We start from the raw sequence: 21,282 nt of genomic DNA on the forward strand, positions 1-21,282 counted from the left end.
TAGTTTTTGAGAGTCTCCATATGGACTGAAACAAGGACATGCTACTGAACCAAACACAAAGGCACTCTCCTAGTCAAAGTTCCCATATATGAGCATAGAAAATGGCTTTGACAATGACCTTGGTGCATCCCATCCTCTCTCATTCTTAAGCAGATGAACCCTCAACTGCTCTTTCCATCCCATCCCCTTGTGTCCCTTCTTTAATTCTCCTCTGGCTCAAAATATATTGCATCAAAAAAATTCATTTCAGTATCCTAAAAGATGTTGACAACCATAAAGCAAATATCACTTAATGCACTTAGCATGCCAATGTGAAAATGTGGTTGCTCACAAATATTATGTGATGTCAATGAAAGCAGCTATTTTATAACATGACAAGGTCCAAGCCATCTCTTATGACTCAGACAGATGGAAGCTGGTGGCTCGGTACTCTGTGTCCCACATTTCATGTATACATGAGAATGGGCTGGAACTCCTCATTGCTACAGTAAAACCTGGTACTCTTGCTTGGGTCAATATGTGTAACCTAGGTTCTCTCCCATCAAGAAGAGAAGAGAAAAAGGAATGTGATTTCTGTTCATGCTACATCCCCAAGATGTTGAGATCTTTGACACCAAGTGCTACATAGGTTCTACTCTGGTGTTAAAAATACTAACAGCCTATTGATCTCACCCCAATTTCCATCTTGCCACTAGATGTGACTCAAGCATTATGAAGCTTTCCAGCGACATTCATTACATCAGGCATGACTATCAGCAAACTGAGAAGGCAATCCAAGACCTGGTGTCTGCTCTAGAAGCTCTTTCCAAGAACTTGGATATAAAGGTAGGAGAAAAGAGAAGATATTTCTCTCATCATGAGTTAGTGCCAGAACGATTCTCATTATAGCTTATCAAAATGCCCAGGCAGGTGGCAATTCTTTGAAAGAACTCATTTCTTTCAAAAGCTTAATAATTGTGTCAACTCATTCATAGTCACCATGGGTAATCAACCCAATCAACGAGTGTTCATGAGCACCTCCTGTCGTCCAACACAGCCATCCTGTGTTAAATCCATACTGTTCAATTCCACCATTGCTACTATTCCCTTCTTTTTGCCCTCAAAGACTATGGACCAACAATATGGAAGCTAATATTACCAAGGTCCAACACAGATAGGGGTTGATTATGTCACATCCCTGCTTAAAACCCTGCAATCAGTAACATCCCTTACAAAACAGCATATTAGACCTTTGGTCTACATTTTGAAGATGCTGTCTGCACTGGTCCCTCCTTAATACCCATGCCCATTGATACTGAGCTACCTGCCACTACTCCCTCACACCAAGATATCATCTGTGCTCCTTCCTCCTGAAATGTGTTTTCTCTGTCACCAGTTTAACTGCTGCAGAGTCAAGTGCAAAGTTTACGGTACCCTTGGTGGTTATGGAACTTTTGTAAAACAGGCACATCTCTGAAGTCATCAAGGTGGGAGACACAGAAGTTTAACACTTGATTTGTTCTTATAGGATCATCTGAAGCACATGTAACAGGAAATAGTTTATTGCAACCCCATCTGGTTCCCCTTATCTACCCTCCTACTCACCTAAGTCCTAGTAGTTTTTTTTAGCTAATTTCTTTGTTTTCAAGGTATCAATCTTATAAGAAGCTATTTCTAAAAATGTTATCTCTGGTTTTCTGATATCATCCATTTTCTTAAGACCATAGACCAAAATGTCTAGAACAAATAAATGCAGCCAAGAAATACAGTTTGGCTGACTCCTGACTGTATTGGGGAATGTCTTTGTTATTTGGGGTTACTGTTGGTTTGATGTATTTCTGATCATCTCAAGGAAGGCATGCTTTTTAGATATCAAATGCCCAGTCACTTGTACTGGCCGTCTGGAATTTGAGATTCCTTTATTTGTATTCGTCTTTGAATATCTGATAGACTATGAACACATTCCCTAATACTGAAACATTCTTGCCTATTTATAATAAATCAGTGCTTGATTTTGCATTAAAGTCCATATTGACATTGTTAACAACATACTATAGATCTCCTCCTACCTCTAAAATATTTCAATGTAATGAGTCTGTATTGGCTCAAAAATTAAAACTAAGTATGAAAATATACCCTGAAAAATTTCATTCACATCTCTTTCAACATTTATGCCCCTCTTAGGCAACCATTCTTGTTATTGGTGTTGTGGATCTTTTCAATATGTCTCCAGTGCAGATGCAAGCAAAGGCCTATTCTCATTTCTGCATTTGTTGGATCAAATGCCACATGGTGTTGTTTCTATGCACCTTTTGCTTCAAACTTAATATCCTGAAGGACCTTTCTTAACCAATCTTTATTACAATCAGTATCTTTTTTTTTATCTGCATGCTACTTTTCTCTGTGTAATAGTACATTTAGCCAGTCTTTCATAGATGGACATTTGGGGTTTTAGTGTTTATCTCTCTTAAAGGATGCTGAAATCTGCAACCTTGTACTTCTGAAACTCTGTGAATACAGGAGTGGGTATATCTGTAGGCTGAACAGCCAGAAGTGGAACTGCTGGGTCAAAAGGAGCAAGTGTTTGCTATTTGGAAAATAAAACAGAAACAAGTGCCTGTTATTGTTGCCAAATTGCTTTCTATAAGACCTCTAGCATGGTGCAAACCCACTGCCAATATGTCAAATGCTCTATTTGTCAGTTGCCTCATGGATGGAATGTTGTACAACTTTTGAATTTGTCATTCCTACAGGAAGAAGAAAAAGCAGTTGTATGTCTTCATTCACTCTTATTCTTATGAATGAGGTTGAGTGTCTTCACCCAATGAAAAGCTTCCTTTGTCAGTGATGCGATCACGTTTCTATTGGGCTGCATTTTCTTGTCAATTTCTAGAAACTCTTTGTATCTTCATTTCTGACATGAGCTGTGAACGTGTTTTCCCAGTTTGTAACTAATCTTTTGAGTTTGACATGCACATGTTCTCTGTAGGTGAATGTAGCATCCTTGTTCATTAAAGCATCATAATTATTTAAAAGGTTAACTTATAAAACCAACTCCTTTGATAATTTTGCTCAGTTTTTTTTCATATAAATTAGTCTGTTAAACAATTTTACCTCTTTAGGGGTCATTTTTCATAAATCATTTTACTTGGAAAAATGTCTATTTTCATCCCAGATTTTGAAATTCACTTGAATACAGTTCTTACAAAGCAATTTCAGGATCCTTTTAATTCATTCTGCTTTTGCATATCTCAGCTTGCTGTTTCATAATGTTGTGTGTTTGTGACTTTCCTTTCCACTGTTAGTTGAAGCTTAATAATGTTCTGTTTTCTCTGTCGTGCTGCTTCCTGTTAAACTCACCAACTTTAGCTTTCCTTGATTACTTTCCTTCACTATAGTTTTTGGCTGTCCATTTTCTAACTTAAATCATGCGTGTATATTTTTGTGACTGAGTTTTCTTTAAGGATCAGTTTTCTCTTCTATCCCTATATCACCCAGGGTTTGATATGTAGTGTTCCCATTGCAAATCATAGTAAATCTATGGTTGTGTGCCATGTTTTTCTTTATATGTACAATTTTTTCCCATTAGAGACTTTATTTTGTTATGCTGGTGTTAATTTTCAGTTTTATCTTATTGTAAGTAAATGTCCCTGTGTATATCCCCTTTAGTTTCTGGAATATTTTGAGGGGTTTTGGTTTACTGGAAGTTAATTTTTGTATGAGCTCTAAAAGAATGCGTATTCTTTTTTTTAAAAGACACAAAACATAGTCCACATACACACAAAAGAAATGGCCTCCTGGTTAATTTTGTTTCTCTCTAATTTTTGGTCTAATTCTCAGATTGAAAGAGCTTAATTAAATCTTCCATAATTATTGAGACATCACCTGTAATTTCAGCTCTTAAGATGTTTTTACTACTTTATTTGGTTCACAGATTTTTATAACTACTGTGTTTTTCACCCCTAATTTTAGTATTTATATTCTTTTTCTTTATGCATACTCTAGGACAAACTATGTCTATGAGCTTTTTAAAGAAGCAGTCTTCATTTTTGTTTATCACTCTAGTATTTTTTTTCTGTCTTATTTATTAAACTTGTGTTTGCGAGTTGGTTTTCCATAACAAGCTGCCACAAACATAGTGAGATAACATAAATGTGTTATCTCATCATTTCTGTGAGTTGAAAGTCTGGGTGGGCTAGACCAGATCCTTTGCTCAAGAGTCTTACAAGGCAGAAATTGAGGTCTCCTGGTGGGTGGAGCTGCAGGTGGGGGTGGGGAGTGTTCCCTTGGAAAGGCCCAGGAGATGATTCTCTCCTGGGTTTATTCGAGTCTTTGAAGAAATCTTCTGTCTTGCAGTAGTGAGACTGCGGACCTTGCTGACTGTCTGCTGAAGGATGCTCTTTGCTCCGCAGCCTCCCTGCTTTCTCAGGTTTTCCATGTGGCCTGTTTAGCCACAGCCGGTCCATGTGCTCCAAGTCATTCTGACTTCATCTTCTGCCGCACCCCCAACTCCACCTGTATAAAATCTCTGCTTTTTCAGATCTCATGTGATTCCACTGAGCCCAACTGAGGAATCCAGAGTAACATGCTATTTGGAAATAGATAACCTTAATTAAATTCATAGCTACAAGCATCCCTTGCCATGGAACATAACCTACTAATAGCTTACAGAAATAGGGATATAGACATGGTTGTGTGGCTATTCTCTGCTTACCTCAGCCTAAATTTTTAATCCTGTTTTCCTTTGGTAAGATTTATTGTTCTAAATTTTGTGAAGCAATTAGCTAATGGAATTTTAGTCTTTCTCATTTAACCATGAACACAGATAATGCTACCTATTTATCTGATTATCAGTTTGGTTGTGCCTTTTGAATAGGTAACATTCTGAAGATCATTTCCTAAGTATGTTGTCATTGCAATGTGGATTTACTCTTTGACACTTGTATGAGTCCAGATCATTTAAGAAACAGACACTATAAAGCAATTAGATGTGCCTGCATTAGATGAAGACAAGGAAGGAAGGCCTTCAACCGCAGAGCCATTCTAAGAATGTTCCATTAAGATCTTTCAGCCAAAGTCACCGCTGCTCCTGGAAGCAGCCCATGTAAAATGCAGTTGGCACACTTGCGCATTTAGAGCATAGCAGACAGAACCTCTGGCCAATCAGTGCTCCTGGCTGAAGAGCTGAGTGCCTGTTCACAAGAATCACCAGAATTAGATGCTAGAATTAAAATAGTTGCTTTAGGTCTAGTGACTGGAATTTGTCTCTTTATACTTTTTTGAATCATTTGTAGTTTCGCATAGAGTTACTGTCTGTATTTTTTCTGCTTTGGGAAATAATTTGAGATTTCCTCCACAATCACCTATGTTGTAGCCAATGCTCATGAGCATTCAGTAACAGAAAATACTTGCCATTTGCAAGATATATGGCTTGATCTATAATATATATATATATATATATACACACACACACACACATAAATGGTTTTGTATCTTTAGTATTTTCCTATATCCTTATTTTCTGTATTACTTACATGACTAGGAATGCATCAAGAAAGGCATTTAAAATAACTAACATACCATTTCTATTCATTTTTCCTAAGAAGCTATTGTTTTTCATCTCATATATAAAGTGACTAAGGTTTCAGAGCTGTTTTTCATTGTGAATCTTTATTCTTAATGTATAAAGGTAACCATCTTTGTCCTACACTCTAACACATTTTTGCTTTCAATAACATAGCATCCACAATTAATACAGCTCTTCCTGCTTTCTTTATTGGATATATGTTAGTCTATTATTTCATTTTTTACATGTTTTCAACTAGCTTGATGCAAGTCTATCACCAGTAAATACCATTCAGGTATTATTACTTGTCCACTACATTTACCACTTCAAACTTTTCTGTTATTAATCTCTCCTTTCTGAGAACACTCTTCCCAATGACCAACCATTTTAGCAGCTGAATTCCATTTGACCAAAACCAACCATGTAGGTTTATTCTAGGACAGTAATTAGTGCAGACATAAATACACTCTACAATTCTGCAACTCTGTTTTAATCCACTTACAATTTGTACAGGAATTTTCTAAATGCTCTTGGCCATGTGAGAGGCATGCTGACCTTCCCCTCCAAAACAGGAACTCACTTATACTCATTGTGTTTAGGTCCTAAATCATTTCACTGTGGTTTATTTGTGCTCTTGTCAGAAGAGCTCCTGGATATCCTTAAGGACAAATCTTAGGCCAGACATGGATGTGTTATCCACAGACCCTAACGGTGCATGTAAACATAACACATCAATGCAAAGTAGTCTTTGAGCACTTATGAGTCACCCAATGTTTGCTGAGGATACAACAATGATAAGATATGGTGGCTTACATTAAAGCTGGGGAGGTGCCAAAGAAATCATCAAATGAAAACCAATGGCCAGCATGTCTTTGCTCTAGGAAGCACAATGTCTGAAAAATAGTGTAGAGAGCAAAATGAAACAATGCCTATGATTCTTTTCCTGAAAATTGCGTTGTCACAGTGGTGAGTCAGACTCCTCTAAAAACAACCATCTCCAAAGGCAGATACGCTGTAGGCTGGACTGCACTGGCTGACTCCCTCAGGAGTAAGACACAATTAATGTAAGTGCTGGTGGTTTTCTTCACACACAGAACATCCCCTCTTTTGTTTTCATTAGGTAATGCAGCTCTTAGGAAAGATAGACTCCTCCAGTTCGGAGCAGATGTCACATTTAAAGATGGTCCAAGGAGATTTTCAACATGAAATGGACCTTATGGGATTCAAGTAAGTGAATGAAAGATTATGAATTCTGTTAAATGTATTTCAAAAAGTTTTGCCTCACAACAGCCCTGGCATGTGTAAAAACCTATCCCAGGAATTTCAGTGTGGCCAAGAAATACAGCAGCAAATGGATATTGACAATATTCTTGCCAAAGTAACATGGATAGTATATCTAACAAAAAAGAAAACATAAATATTAGCTGTATCATTCTTTGAACAATATCTCTCAGCTGAAATGATGCATCCATTGCAATGTTAACTCACTGCCATTGTATAATAAACCATCTCAATGTAAAACACTACTAAAATTCCGGTTCTGAAAAAAAAAATTAACTATCTTTAAAAACAATTTTGATTTTAAAGCCTTTAAAAAAATCTCTTCTACATTATCCCTTTTTAAACTTGTCTCTATCCCTTCTTAAACTAAACAGGTTCCCCCTAGTTCAAGGTAAAATACACAAGGTTCTAGATGCAGTCAGTTCACTGGTCCCTTACTCTCAAATCTGTCTGTCTTGCCTAACTGGCCACTATTCCTCGAGGTCCATATAGGCAAAGAGAAGCTCCAAGGCCACTGAGGATGACACCTTACCATGTATCATCTCTACATCTCAATTCAAACCATCAGTGGGCATGCCTTTCTCCACTTGACTTTCCTTTTTTATGAATGGCCTGTTCTTATCGTGTGTCCATGTTAGTGTTGAGATTTTTATTATGTTCCTATCAACAAGTAGGATCTTTTCATATTAGGAATGTTAGCATCTTGACTGAGATGCATTTTACAAATGCGTTTTGCTTCAAAAACACTGAAAATAAGCATTTCTCTTTTAATACATAAAAATTCCACATACCCATATGTGGGTATGTGCAATTTAAGCTTTTTGTGAGATTGCCATTATATATCAAGTAGTTTTTAGAAGTGTACAAATGAATGCTAATATTGCAATTTTGTGATATATGTAAATTTTTTAATTAGAGTGGATTTCCTTATTGTCTCTGAACAAAGGGCTTATTAAAAACCTTTTAATAACATTAAGGTTGAGTTTAATTAAGCAAGTTCCCAATCAGAAACACTAACAAATTCCAGTTTAGTGTTCAACTTTTTTTATATAAACCTTTCTTTATTCAAACCTAGAAACCATATTATCACCTGAGGGTTTTCTTCTGAGTTCCTGAGGCTCACCTGATGAAAAAGATTTATGTTTCGCTCCACTACTCAGCCTCTTCCTTCCAGAAGAGATTTAGGTGTTCAGCAAATTCATGTCCTATGTTATCAACTTTGTGCTCACATAGACAGTCTCAGACCTGTAATATAGCCATCTTCCAACAAGGGCTTGGCAGGCTGCACCTGCCAGTCATTCCTGGAGAGCTCTTGCTGCTGATGTTGTTTAATAGTCAGTGGTTTATAAGAGAAGAAAAATGTTGAGTCAAATAAGCCAATGCATAGACTCAAATCAGCCATCTTTGAAATGCTGCCACAGCAGAGAGTTTAAAAGCTATTCAAGTCAGAGCTATATCTTCTTAATCTTTTTCTTTAAGCACATAATGTCTTCAAACACAAACAGAAGCCAATAAATGAGTGGGGTTTTTTAAAGAACCTGTACTATGTAAGTTGTATTTTGAATCCTAGCCTCATATAGTTGGGGAAAAAGCAAATGACTGAGTGAAGAGCTAAACACAAGTCAATAGTTAAGACACTGTTCAAGGAGATATGTCAGTAGGCAGAAATAACATAGTAATTGCTATTTTATAAATACCTATCAATTGTGAATTGCTCAAATTGACCAAGGTTACTTGGTTCTTGCATTTGAAATAGGAGAACATTGATCATCACGGAGATTAAGCAAGCTGCTCAAAGTCACACAGCTGTAAAGTGGCTCCAAAGCTTGGGCAGTTGTACCTCTTAATAAACTGTGGTACAGAAATTCAGGGAAGGGAAAGGATGTATTTGCTGAGGTGCCCTGGCTTTGAATGTATTGGGATTTAAGTTCAAGTACAATTTGTAGTGACCAAGAAACAAGTCTTCCTATGAGAGTGGAGCTGGAATTGCTTCTCAGTACCACTAATTGGAAATCGTCAAACATTAAGAAGTAATTAGCTTAAGAGGAATGTCCCAATGGGTAAAAATTTAATAGGATAGCAGTATTTCTTGGAATTAATTTCTTGCTTGAAATTTAAAATCTGACACTCGTTCACCAATGAAAGAATAGCACATGAACTAACATATATGCCCTTCTTCCAAATACGATAACAACTTGATCACAGCTACTCTTCAAAATCTTGAGAATCTGATCATTCTAACAGTACGCAAGAATTCATTCTTTCTCATCTTCTAAAAAAAAAAAGTTCATTCAACCATTTATTTAATACAAGACATTGGGTGTGAAGCACAGAATACCCAGTAAGACTGGCATTGACTGGAGCTGTGTCAAGTATGTTAACCAAGACCATGACACTGTCTCCAGCATTTACCCTCATCCCAGTTCTCCACCCTGAGTTCACTGGGTCTACTACGTCCACAATGGTCCCACTAAGGCTTCCATTTCCTTTTCTAACTTCCTCTCTCATAACTGTCCGTGGTAAGGCTTATTACCTGATTCCATCAGTATAAAAGATAACATAAAGCAAAATGAAGTCAAAAGCTGAATTTGAATGTTCAAAAAATAGAAAGGCTTCTATGAGAAGGTCATGGTTAAACACAGATCTAGTAAACTTTATGGCTGAATTTTAAGTGTGACTTTTATATTTTTATGAATAGTAAAAAAAAAAAAAGGCTTTCATCTTCCTACCAACCTACCTGGCCACCTATGTATAGATATATACTTACTTCTCTACTTCTGATAGAAATACTCCTACATTCAGCAAAATAGATGGAAATTCAAATGTCAATCTCATCCAAGATGTTGACATTTGAATTAGAAGCTCTATCATTAACCGAATTTGAGCAAATCATGTCCATTATGTGAGGGAACAAATTTAAGCAAAGAAAAGGTTTCCATAAACCTTCACTTTATCTACTTTTCAATGAAAAGGGTCTCTTACAAGGCTTTCACATTTTAATACACTACCAATAGAAAGGTCCAACCTCTGATTGTTAGCAAGAAAGCGAGTCTCCCATTTCAGGCAAACTTTGCAATGAAAGGATCACAAGCAGGGAGTGATCCTGCATGCTTTGCTTTAATTTCAGTATTTCCCCTGCCAGGATGCCTTTACTATGATGTGGCACATTTAATGGCTTGTTGTCCTTAACAGGATGTTAATATTTTTTGCAGCAACAAAAGAGTAAACGCTCATATTTTATAGATTCTCAATTTTAAGCTATCTCTTGGTTATCTGGGAACTGACTGTCCCCTTGTCTCATTACTATTAATTAAGACATCCAGGGGACACAGGGAATGGAAGATGACAATAGAAGCAAACTACATTTCTACCTTGCCTGTTAAATTTACAATTTGTTGTTTGTCAGTGGTCCTCACAGAAGGTATTTTATCAACAACTATTTATGCAGCGGCTTCTAGTGGAGGAGATGGCACACAAGTTAGACACATCATATGGGAAGAAACTTGCAAAATAAATAAATAAGAGAAAAGAACAATGGGTATCATATGGAGAAAGGGGTTCCTGTTTTTAGGATATTACATGAAGTTTTCTATGATCACCTTGTGTTCAAGGTGATACTTGAACACAAATCAAAATAAGATAGGTAAATGAGTTTTCTGAGGACCATTATTCAAATCAGAACAAATAACTGGCTACAATGAGGTTGCCCACCTATTATATCGGTTTATGTCTGAGCCCCAAGAGCCACCACGTGACAGGAAACCACGACACAGAGCAGAGAGAGAAGCCAGTCTTGGCTTCTTCTACATTAAGGAACTCTTCTGAATTAAGATGTGCTTTCCTTGTGAAAAATATCCCTCCCTGGGTCAAAAATTATGTGAGGTCCAAGTTTAGCTATCACATTGTACCTTGAAGAACTGTGGAAAGCCAGGTTCCTCTGTCAGTGCCTGTGTTTCATCTGAGTGAGGATTTCCCTTAGGCACGATGGGAATCCCAGCAGCACAGCTCTTGGGTCCTGTGCGTTCCACATGTTTATTGGCATGGCTGATCTCTCTCCACTCACTGCCACAAGGGGCAAACAAAAACATTTCCAGAACCCATGCAATGACCCCTGGGAGGAGTAACATCCCCAGCTGAGAGCATAGGTCTAAAAAACAGCACATATGATTTTCCCAGTGATTCATCCCAATACTTTCTCAGGCTGAGGGTGAGGGATGTGGTTACAGTTCATGTCCACTCCGGGATAAGCAATTTGCAACAGTAAATATCACAGACTAACTTGTCTGCTTATAACTTTGCCTGAAGATGACAGAGCAATTATTTCTTTACCTGTGAGTACCCCATATTCTAACAACATCTGAAGATTTTTTTAATAGCCAACAACATGGCTTGTTCTTGCCCATCTAGCAGTTTTTTTCTACCACGCTACAACTCAGAGCTCAAGAGGGCTCACCTAGATATTCATTACTTTCAAAGAAACCAGTCAAAAAAGTGCAACTGGGAGAGACAGGGGCTTAATCTACCCATGGGATTGACAGAGGGTGGTGGTGGCTGGCAATATTTGCCTCATCTGGCCAAAATGCACAGTGTTAACTATGACACAAGCTTAATTGGTTCACGGTTATGTTCTCTGGTGTTCCACAAAGCTATCAACTCAAGGACATAAGCTACAGCTGTATCCCACTTCCCTTCACCCTCCTCCTCTAGAGTCAATGCTTAGAGTTTCATGGGTTCAGGAAGGCTATGCCCCACAACTGCCTATTCCAAAAGGAAATTTTACATTTGCATCTTACCACAAATAGATCACATGCCAATACTTCAACAAGTTCATGGAAAACTGGAATTAAAAGACAAGTATTGTTGTGCAAACTTTCAAGTCCCAACCTTTTCATAATACATACTTTCCATGAAATTTCTGAAGACCTCTTGTATATAGATTTGCATCTCCCTCAAAAAAAATGCATGAAAAAGAATGTACCTTTCAACTCCATTTCTGCATTTGGCTTGAAATTTTCTCACACTTCCCTCGCTCCTCTCCCGTCACATCCCAAGTACTGAGCTAAGCACACTGGACCTTAACATCCTCTAACACTACAGATTTTTCCAGTAGTTTAAATTCACTCATTAAAATCTTAACAAAATCTCTTCCTATTTCAGATTCAATTCCCTTTCAAATAATCTATATGAAGAAGTTGCAAACCATCAAAAGTGGACAGAAAACCAGTTCATCAAATATAGAAAAGACCACCTGTGTCATATCACCGACTGTCTGAACGTTCTACAGCAGAAACTGGTGAGGGAGGAGGTCCTGGGATGTCATTAGGCTGCCTGAATGGGCGTTAGCATGGGTGTGGGCACAGTCTCATCCTTTGCCAGGCCCTGGTCTCACACACAGCTGTGCATGCTAAGCTGACACGTGTATAAGCTGCACAAAGTCACGGCAAGATTTATTTACAAAGTGAGAAAGTGAACACATACTCACACTTGAGTGAGGGCTGTCCCATGTGAAGACATATCTGTTAAGAGTGAGTCGGAGCATCTTCCAAAGGGAGAAGTGGGGGAAGGAGAGAAAGAGAACACCTGAGTAGCACCTGCAGCCTGGGGCAGCAGACAGCGAGAGCACTTCGTCCCACTACGGACCCGTTTCACAAGGTAGGGGATGGTGCCTCCACATGCATGGAGTCACCTGAAAATCTTACGATCCCTCCATAAACTCCAGGTGGAGCTTAAGTTTTACATTTTCATGGCACTCCTCCTTCACCTCCCACCCTCTAGGTCCTGAATGAAACAGGTTCATCCTGGGGAAAAGGACATTTTGATGACAGGTATGGAGGGGGTTAACATGTTATGGCTTGCAAGGACTTTCTGCTCACTTAGATCTTAGCTAGAGGATTGCCTGTTCACCCCACATCACAACCTGTTGAATGTGGAATCATTGTCCTTGCATGAGCAATTTAGATTTTTTTCTGTCTTGTTTGCTGCTCTCCAACTTGGCAAATCTCCTTTTCTGAGGGTGTCCTTCCTGGACCAAAATACCCTGAAACAATCGCTGAGTAACACAGATTCTCACCTCAGTCCTCACGAGTCAGTGGCTACAAGAAGACTTCCTGGTTGACGTTTAGGATGATAGCAGCTTGTAAGCTTTTGCTTCGATAAACTGCCTAACTTTCGCAGAGAGCTGTTAGCAGAGCAGAGGCTTTCAAAACCCCCTTTCCATTTGGATTATGTATAAAAGAAACCACAGGCTTTGGAGTGAGACTACCAAAGTGTATGAGAAATGCATTTAATTCAGGAACCCCATTCTCCCAATGCAACTCCCACATCGGACCCAGTGCAGGGTTTAGGTGGGACAGCAGTGGGCCATCAGCATGGTGGGGGGCTGTCAGCCCTGCAGATGAGTGAAATAATGTGTTTGGAAAGTTTAGGAAAAGGGGCCTCTGGCAGCTCAGGAAACAACACTTCCAGCCCCACCTGTGTGCGCAAATGCCTGCTGCTGGAGTCAGGAGCTCCAGCTAATGATTGGTGTAACTTATCTGACAGTGACTGGACATTTGGAGCACACGTGATCAGGGGAATGTCCCAGAGGGCGCGCTAGTCCTCAAGCCTTAATTAGACAGACCTGTCTGTCAGTTAAGGGAGGGCCAGATGAACCCCTGCAGGACCTCCCACGACAAAGCAAAGAAAAACAGTGCCTAAGTCAGGCAGCACTTCTGCTCCCCAGCTCCCTGAACAGAAAAGCTACGAAGTGGGAGGCTGCCTCTGGGATGCCCTCCCAGCTGCACATTAGAAACACCTAGAGAGTTCCGCCTCCCTGACCCTGCCTTTTTGTTGTTGTCGTTGTTGTTGCAAGAGAAGAGAGCACTCCCATTTGCTCCTTCACTTCCCAAATGACTACAGAAGCTGGAATGAAACAGGTCAGAACCAGGAGGCAAGAACTCAGTCTAGATCTCCCCACACTGGTGAAAGGGACACAGGTACTTGAGCCACCACCTGCTGTCTCCCAGGGTGTGCCAATATTAGAAGGCTGAAGTTGGGGAGTGACCCAGGACTCCAGCCCCAGCCCTTCAAAGTGGGATGCTGGCATCCCAAGCGGCTTCTCGAGACATTGTAAGTGACATCGGTTTCTGAATTCCAACATAAACCCATTAATCTGAATTTCGCAAGGTGTTCCAGGTGACTGTAACAAACAGGTGGTGTGAAGGTCTCTCTTCTGGCTGAAGTGAACCCACATGAAGATACAGCAAGCCAGGGAATAAGAATGTCTCACACTTAAGGGCCATGTCCCAGGAACTCGGGGAAAGCAGGATCTAAAATGGCTTCACCAACACTACATGAACATCCCATCCCTCAAGGCATCATAGCAAGACATACCCCTCTTCTGTAACATCTATAAACAAGCCTGCCCAAACAGAGGTTATCTCTCACACATGTGATCACAGTTTCAGATACAACGGATGCAGGCTGGAATTTTGATGCTTACCAGGAAACCATGAATAGGTCGTCTACCTGAGTTCCCTTTTCTACAGATTTCATCATGTGCTCTCTCTTACAGGAAAAATCTGAAATGAAAATGGAAGAAAGACTGCTGCAGCTTTCAAGCAAAGTAGAGAATTTCATTAACACACACAAGCAGGAAGCGGAACTCAACAAAGCAAAGCACATAGAAAACAAATTGTCCAAAAGGATGAGCCACATGGAAAAACAGATCTGGGAGGAGTTGGAGAAAATGCAGACTGAATATCAATCAGGTGTGAGCAGATATTTTTTATTAAGTCAAGAATATCTCTCCTTGCAGATTCCTCTGAGTTTTTGACTAAGAGATAATGATCGGGGTCAACCTTGTCATTCTTGAATTTAATTGAACTTTTCAAAGTGCCTGTTACTTGCACAGTGTAACATCAGGCTAGTGGGCTGCATGAGGTCTGTAAAATCATTTGGCCCAGCCTTGCCAAGGCAACCACAGGCAGACCTAGAAATCCAACACATCTATTAACTATGAAAGTCTAATTTTTAAGTTGATAATTTTGTATGATCTTAGACAGAAAACAAATTTCCCACCTCTACCAAGCAAGCCATCTATTGGAAAGTACAAAATCAGTTAACTTTGTTCATTCACATTTTGCTGTGTCATAAGCCTGTTGTGGCTGTAGATTTTTTAATTCTCTGTGACCAGAGAACCACAGAATAGTTTGACTTGGAAATTCCTCGGCGGTCAGAGAGACTTGCCCTGTGGGTATGTCAGGAAATAGGAGCCTCCATCAGGTGAGCTAATGGCAATGAACTGTGGACAATGAATTTGGACAGATGTCAGATTGCAGACTCAATCTTTAGAAGTGAGAAAGATGAATTAGCAGAGGCTGGTATGTCGATTGCTCTCCTTCTTCCAAGGCTAACAGCAGTGGTGTCAAGCCGAGCTAGCATCAAAGAGGATTACTTTGAAAGGCTCATCTAATTTGTCAAAGGGCAGGACATGGGATAGGCACAGGGGAGCAGCCATCTGCCCGGAGTGACAATTCTAATGGAATTACCAGGAGTCAGAGGGGTTCCTGTAAGTTAAGGAAAGCCACAACCTACTTTCCATCCTCTAGATCATAGAAACACATGCAGATAAATCCTCCCAAGTTTTACCTTGGAGCAGGTTCCTAGGGAAGACAGCATGGTCTCATTCTGCAGGTGTTCTTGGCACAGCAGTAGAATCTGTTGCCCACAACTGCCACCTGCCACCCCCATATCAAAATGAGTCAGGGATGAGTTCTCATGCTTCATGGGCAGTTCTATCATGGGACCTGTTTCTGAGGTGGGATTTGACTACTTTCTTGAGCACAGCCACAGATGAGTAGGAGAGGAACTCACCTTTTACAGGCTTCTGCCTTTTGCTAACTGGGAATTCCAGACAAGGGGGGGCTCCAAGGACTGTCAGCTTCCTTGTGCCTGTCATAGTGATGCATTAAAGAAAGGACTACAGAGACCCGGCAAGGTCGTCTAGCAGTTAAAAGCCCTCTCCTTTAGGAACCTCTCCTCCTTATGGGAACCTTTCCTCAGGTTCCCATATGGGCGCTGGTTCTAATCCCAGTGGCCCAGCTTCCCATCCAGCTCCCTGCTTGGGATCCTGTACCCATGAGGGAGACCTGGAAGAGGCTATAGGCTCCTGGCTTCGGATTGGCTCAGCTCTGGCCATTGTGGCCCCTTGGGAAGTGAATCAACAGATGGAAGGTCTTCCTCTTTATCTCGCCTCCTCTCTGTATATCCGACTTTCCAATAAAAATAAATAAATTTTTTAAAAAAACAAAGGACCACAGTACAGAGAATGAGTAGTGACCCAGGCAGTCCAAGCCCTGGTGGGCCTGTGGTCACCAGTGACCAGCAGTGCATAAGGGATGCCATGCTGGCTTGCAGAGAGGAGACCCCAGGGTGTGGAGCATGGCAGGAGAAGGGGAGCAGGTGGCTACTCTAGGTCTGTCAGTCACTTCAGAGAGCTTGTTAAATATTTTTTTTTGCAATGTATATAGCAGCTTTATTCTTAAATATTCTTAAAGATTTATTGTTTTTTGAAAGGCAGAGTTAGAGAATACAATGAGAGGAGGTAGAGAGAACAAGACAGGGAGACAGCTTCCATCAGCTGGTTTACTCCCCAAGTGGCCATGATAGCCAAGGTTGGGTCAGGTCAATGCCAGAAGCCAGAGCTTCTTCTGAGCCTCCCATAAGGCACAGGTGCCCAAGCACTTGGGCCATCTTCCTACACCTTTCCAGGAGCTTTAGCAGAGAGGTGCATCAGATTTGGAGCAGCCAGGACTCAAATCAGCACTGCCAGCACTGCAGACAGTAACTTAACTCACAATACCACAATGCCAGTATCCAGGAAACTTTTAAAATTTCGTGTGGTCTTTACCGTCAGTGTGGTAACAAGAAATTTCTTTAATAGGTTAAGAGACTGTACAAATATATCATATCTGTTGAAATATAGAGTCACTTCGTTGTGTAATATGTTTGCAGGGAGAGGAAAGAGAGGAGTTAATGTTCATGAGAATATCAGGGAAAACACCATTGCTAATGCATCTTCATGACACAGGGAAGGGCTGGTAAGCATTTAGACTGGTCCCAATGGAACTTGGTGTGCTTGGAATTAAATGAGGCTCAATCATGGCAGAGCTGCTGATCAGTCATTTTGTAAAATATTTATGTATTCTGATGTGTTGCTTTAGCATACCTCTTCTCTCTGCCTTTCTCCTCACAGGATTTAAATCAATTCATGACTCTCTCACCTCCCTCCAACAAATACAGAAGACAAAGATGGATTTAGAGAAATATAAAGTACAGAAAGACCTGAAGAAATTGCAGCGTAAGATTGTGGAGCTCCAGGAAATATAAAACCTTCCCATCGCCATCATCTTTTGCACCAGCCCATGGAGTGGTTTGTATGAGAACATGCAAAGAGGAGAGCTGCTATCTCTGAGTGGGAAGTGAGGAGTTCAGATGTGTCTTTACTTCTCACCAACTTTTAAGGGTGTGGATGCACCAGGAAAAAAAACAATAAAGCAAAGAAAATTAACAATGTTTTCCATCTGTGAATGAAAAAACTAGGGAGTTACTTCCTATAACTTTTATTTTTATATTCCTATTTGCCTACAAATAAAAGGGTGAGGAGGCCAGGCAACATAAAAGTGCTGAATCATTAAGGTATACCAGGCACAAGACATTAAAGAATGGCGGAAGCTATGACAAATGAGAGCCACTGGGTAGGTCCAGTTCATCACTGAACATCCCTTTAGTCCGATTTCAATATAAGGAATGTCTCTAGTTTTCAGCAATTGAAGCCATTCAAATCATTTTTACAAAGATTTATTTTTAAAGCAGTTTACAGAAAGAGAATCCATCTTGGTTCATCTTGTTTCTGGTCCATTCCCCAAATGGCTTCAATGACTCAGCTGGGACCAGGCTGAAAGTTTTAGGGGCCAAGCAAGTTAAGCTGATGCTTAGAATGCCAGCATTGTATAAAGAACACAGCTTCGCTTCCAATGTGCCTAAAGTGCCTAAGAGGGCAGCGCAAGATGCCCCTTGTGCTTGGTGTCTGCCACACACGTGGGAGACCAGGATAGTTTCCAGCTCTTGACATTGGCCTGGCCCAGCCCTGGCTATTGTAATCAGTTAGGAGGCAGACAGTGCTGCAGTGCAGATCATGAGCTCAGTTTCCAATAAACTGATTTCCAGGAATGTATGGGACATCTTAGTGGAGGTGCTTGGTGGTTCAGGGAGATGGCCTGGAGCATGGGAGTTCCCTGTGGATGTCACCAGCAGAGACATGGCTTTGGGCAAGACAAATGAAGAAGAGATTCCTAGAGTGGGTGAGGTTGGGTGCGGGGGCATGAAGGCCACATGGAGGGGGAGACACCCCCTGAGGACATCTAACACCAAGGGAACTTGCAGGTGTCCTGGCTGAGGGGGTTGAGAAGGCAGTGAAGTGAGGAAGGGCATGTCATTGAAAGGATTTTAGCGTCCCTGGTGGCAGGTGGTGCAGCTTACTGTGCTACTTGGTATTGCTTTAATACCAGTTCTCTATCCACTGGAGTGGAGACCCTGTGCTGTGAGGCAAGCTGGAACACTGTGTGCCTAATGGCTCAACAGAGATCGGTTGCAAATACTTTCATGATTCCCCTTAAATGCCATAAAAATAAATGTATGGTTTCTTCTCGGAGAGAGGGTGATGGCCCCTCCTGGATTGAGGTAAAATTGCTGCCAGCAAGCAGGCTGCTTTTGGTCCCTAGCCAGCTAGCCACTTCCCTCTCCAGGAGCAGACATACAAGTCTGTGGAAAGGGTTTAATTAACACGATTTTAGAGCTTTGTCTTATTACATAGCCAAGAAAGTTTCCAACGGTACGGGCAAAATTTCCATAACCCTCTGTTCCTTGCTAAAGTTCTGTTATCTCATTTTTAGATTATATATACTATATATATATATATACAATATATTAGAGTATAGTATACATTATATAATATACATAATGACACATATATATAGTCAGAAATAACTAATGGACCCACCACCAGGTCATAAACCGGGCCCTCTTCCACAGTCGCAAAAAATGCAAGTGAGAAAACAGGCAAATAAATCTCACTTTTGTGCTGGGAAATCTTGAGGGATCTTAAGATCTGACCTGTCTAAACCCAGTGACTGCCCTGTGTGCCACCCCATAAGCACACAAAAAAGAAGTTTGGCGTGCTGTCAAGAGCCTTTGCAATGTGTTATCTTACTTGAGACACTCTAGTAGCTGCCTGATCGGGCCCAAAAGCTTGTTGCTTCCTCCATATTTCCCAATATTTGCAAATTATTCCCCAGTGCTTACTGCAAATCTGGGGCATGTGAGGGAATAATGAAATTATTCTAAACCCGCCTTGTAAGTCTTCCATCCACAGGCACAGCCCTGGTTCTGGGTCATGAGTAGGCTGGCATAAGGCAACCCGAACACTTGAGGGAACATAAAAAGTTCCCAGGAAATGCAATGAAGTCATTTTGATTGGGTACAAAAACATTTGAAATCCATGTATACAAGAGGTCTTCAAAAAGCTCATGGAAAACACACATCAAGAAAAAAAAAAACTATGCATGAATTTCCTGTCTTTTGCACCAAAATAAATGTATCTCGTAACTCCATTTTCTGACTTTCTAAAGTGCCTTATATGTATTTTACCTTAGAAAAGATGCTTATTGCAATATAAATTTGCCTTCTCAGCACTGTTCTGTCTAACGTCTTTCTTCACATACACAAATTAGTTCCATCTGGCTTTTCTCTTGTACCAGAGACATCTGTGTCCCAAACACAAGAGAAAAGCACTGCCAGGTACACACATGGGCAAGTAAACATGTAACCATCTGCAAAGATAAAACCCAGGCCATCTTTTTTGCTGCATCACTTGACCCCTATTCCCAAGATAACTTCTGCATTATAGGAGCTAAGCATGCATATAAAAATTATTTGTAGAATATTTTGTATCTATTCAATTGAACAGAATAATTAAGACTTGTAAAATGTGTGATATGTGTATTCTTTTTTCTAAAAAGATTTTTTTTTAATGCACAGTTAGAGAAAGGAATTTCCATCTGCTGATTCATTCCCCAAATGGCCATAACAGCTGGGACCGGACCAGGTTGAAGCCAGGAGCCTGGAACTCCATCCAGGTCTCCCATAGAATTGCAGGGCCTAGGTATTTGAAGCATCTTCTGCTGACTTCCCAGGTGCATTAGCAGGGAGCAGGATCACAAGCGGAGAAGCCAGACCCAAATGAACATTCTGACACAGGATGCTAACTTTGTAGGCAGTCGCTTAACACTGCACCACACCACCAGCCTCAGACCATGATTTTTAAACCAGTATATATAGTGGTTTTCCAGAAAAGTTCCTGATTTCCTGAAACTAACCTGAAGGATTTTTTCATCTCCACAGAGATTAATAAACGACCATATTTTGTATGATTGAAGCACAGGGAATAGCATCAAAGTCTGTGCTGTACTGCATGGGTCTCCTACTGGGGGTTCTACATTAGAGTATGTGACTTAAGGGTTATCTCTGCCTAGTGGATGGCAGAGTGGCTGGCTGCTCCATGGTACAGCACCAAGCAGCTTGTTTCAGCTTACTTCTGGCTTGGAAAACTGGTGATCCTAAAAAAGAATGTCACCATTGGACAGCTAAAAGCCAATCTGACTTATTTAGTCACATGATCATCATATACGTACGTGTGTGTGTGTGTGTGTGTGTGTGTGTGTGTGTGTGTGTTAAAAGATTTCGCACCTTCTGGGTCAAATAGCTATAACAACAGGGCTGGGACTTGAACCCAGGTACTCATAAGTACTGCCTTCACTGCTATTCAAACACCCAAGCTACCCATTCAGTACCAAAACTCAGTTGGAGACACACCACTTAGGTTGTGGGAGAATAATCTCGCAGTCTCTCTCAAGACATGAAATACTTTAACAATGAATTGCTTCCCAGTGTCTTTGGAAAATTCAGATGTTAACTACAGACACGAACACATACATTCTTAAGATTCTTTTGGCATCTGTACTTTCACAGTGAGGAAACATTTTAAGCAACTTATCTGTACTTGATCACTTTCCTTTTTTAACAATAGGTTAAAGTTGGACATTGGTCTCCCAGGCTTCCATCAACGATGTCCACTGGGCTCTTTTCCAGGTTCCACAGGACAATGTTTCCTTGCTTCCCAGAAAGCCACCTCTCCCAGGGTGCCTGGCCCCTTCCTCCATCTTCTAAGCCAGCAGTATCCCATCTCTCTAAGTTTCCCTGGTCACATCTCTCTCAGAAAGATTCTCCAATTTTAAACTGCAGTTGAGTTGGTTCCACCTGCTCCCCTTCACACTCTCAATCTCAAGTTCCACACTTACCAATCACATGAGAGAATTTTCTTTTGTCCTGGCTTCACAAGTTCTCGCAATGAGGGTCTG

General features: G+C 40.5%; 1 protein-coding gene across 1 annotated transcript in view; it reads left to right on the forward strand.

The window, feature by feature from the left end:
- Window positions 1–17,370, forward strand: part of FAM81B (family with sequence similarity 81 member B) — a 36,272-nt gene extending 18,902 nt beyond the window's left edge. Inside the window, exons 4-8 of the mRNA XM_040986059.1 lie at window positions 696–825; window positions 6,666–6,772; window positions 11,984–12,119; window positions 14,379–14,574; window positions 17,061–17,370. Of these exons, the coding sequence (XP_040841993.1) occupies window positions 696–825; window positions 6,666–6,772; window positions 11,984–12,119; window positions 14,379–14,574; window positions 17,061–17,194 (703 nt within the window). The 3' untranslated portion in view covers window positions 17,195–17,370. The remainder of the gene's footprint in view (window positions 1–695; window positions 826–6,665; window positions 6,773–11,983; window positions 12,120–14,378; window positions 14,575–17,060) is intronic.
- Window positions 17,371–21,282: the final 3,912 nt, after the last annotated feature.

This window comes from Ochotona curzoniae, unplaced genomic scaffold (genome assembly GCF_017591425.1).
Source record: "Ochotona curzoniae isolate NIBS_2020 unplaced genomic scaffold, NIBS_Ocur_1.0 contig_4501, whole genome shotgun sequence".
In the NCBI taxonomy this organism is placed as follows: domain Eukaryota; kingdom Metazoa; phylum Chordata; class Mammalia; order Lagomorpha; family Ochotonidae; genus Ochotona; species Ochotona curzoniae.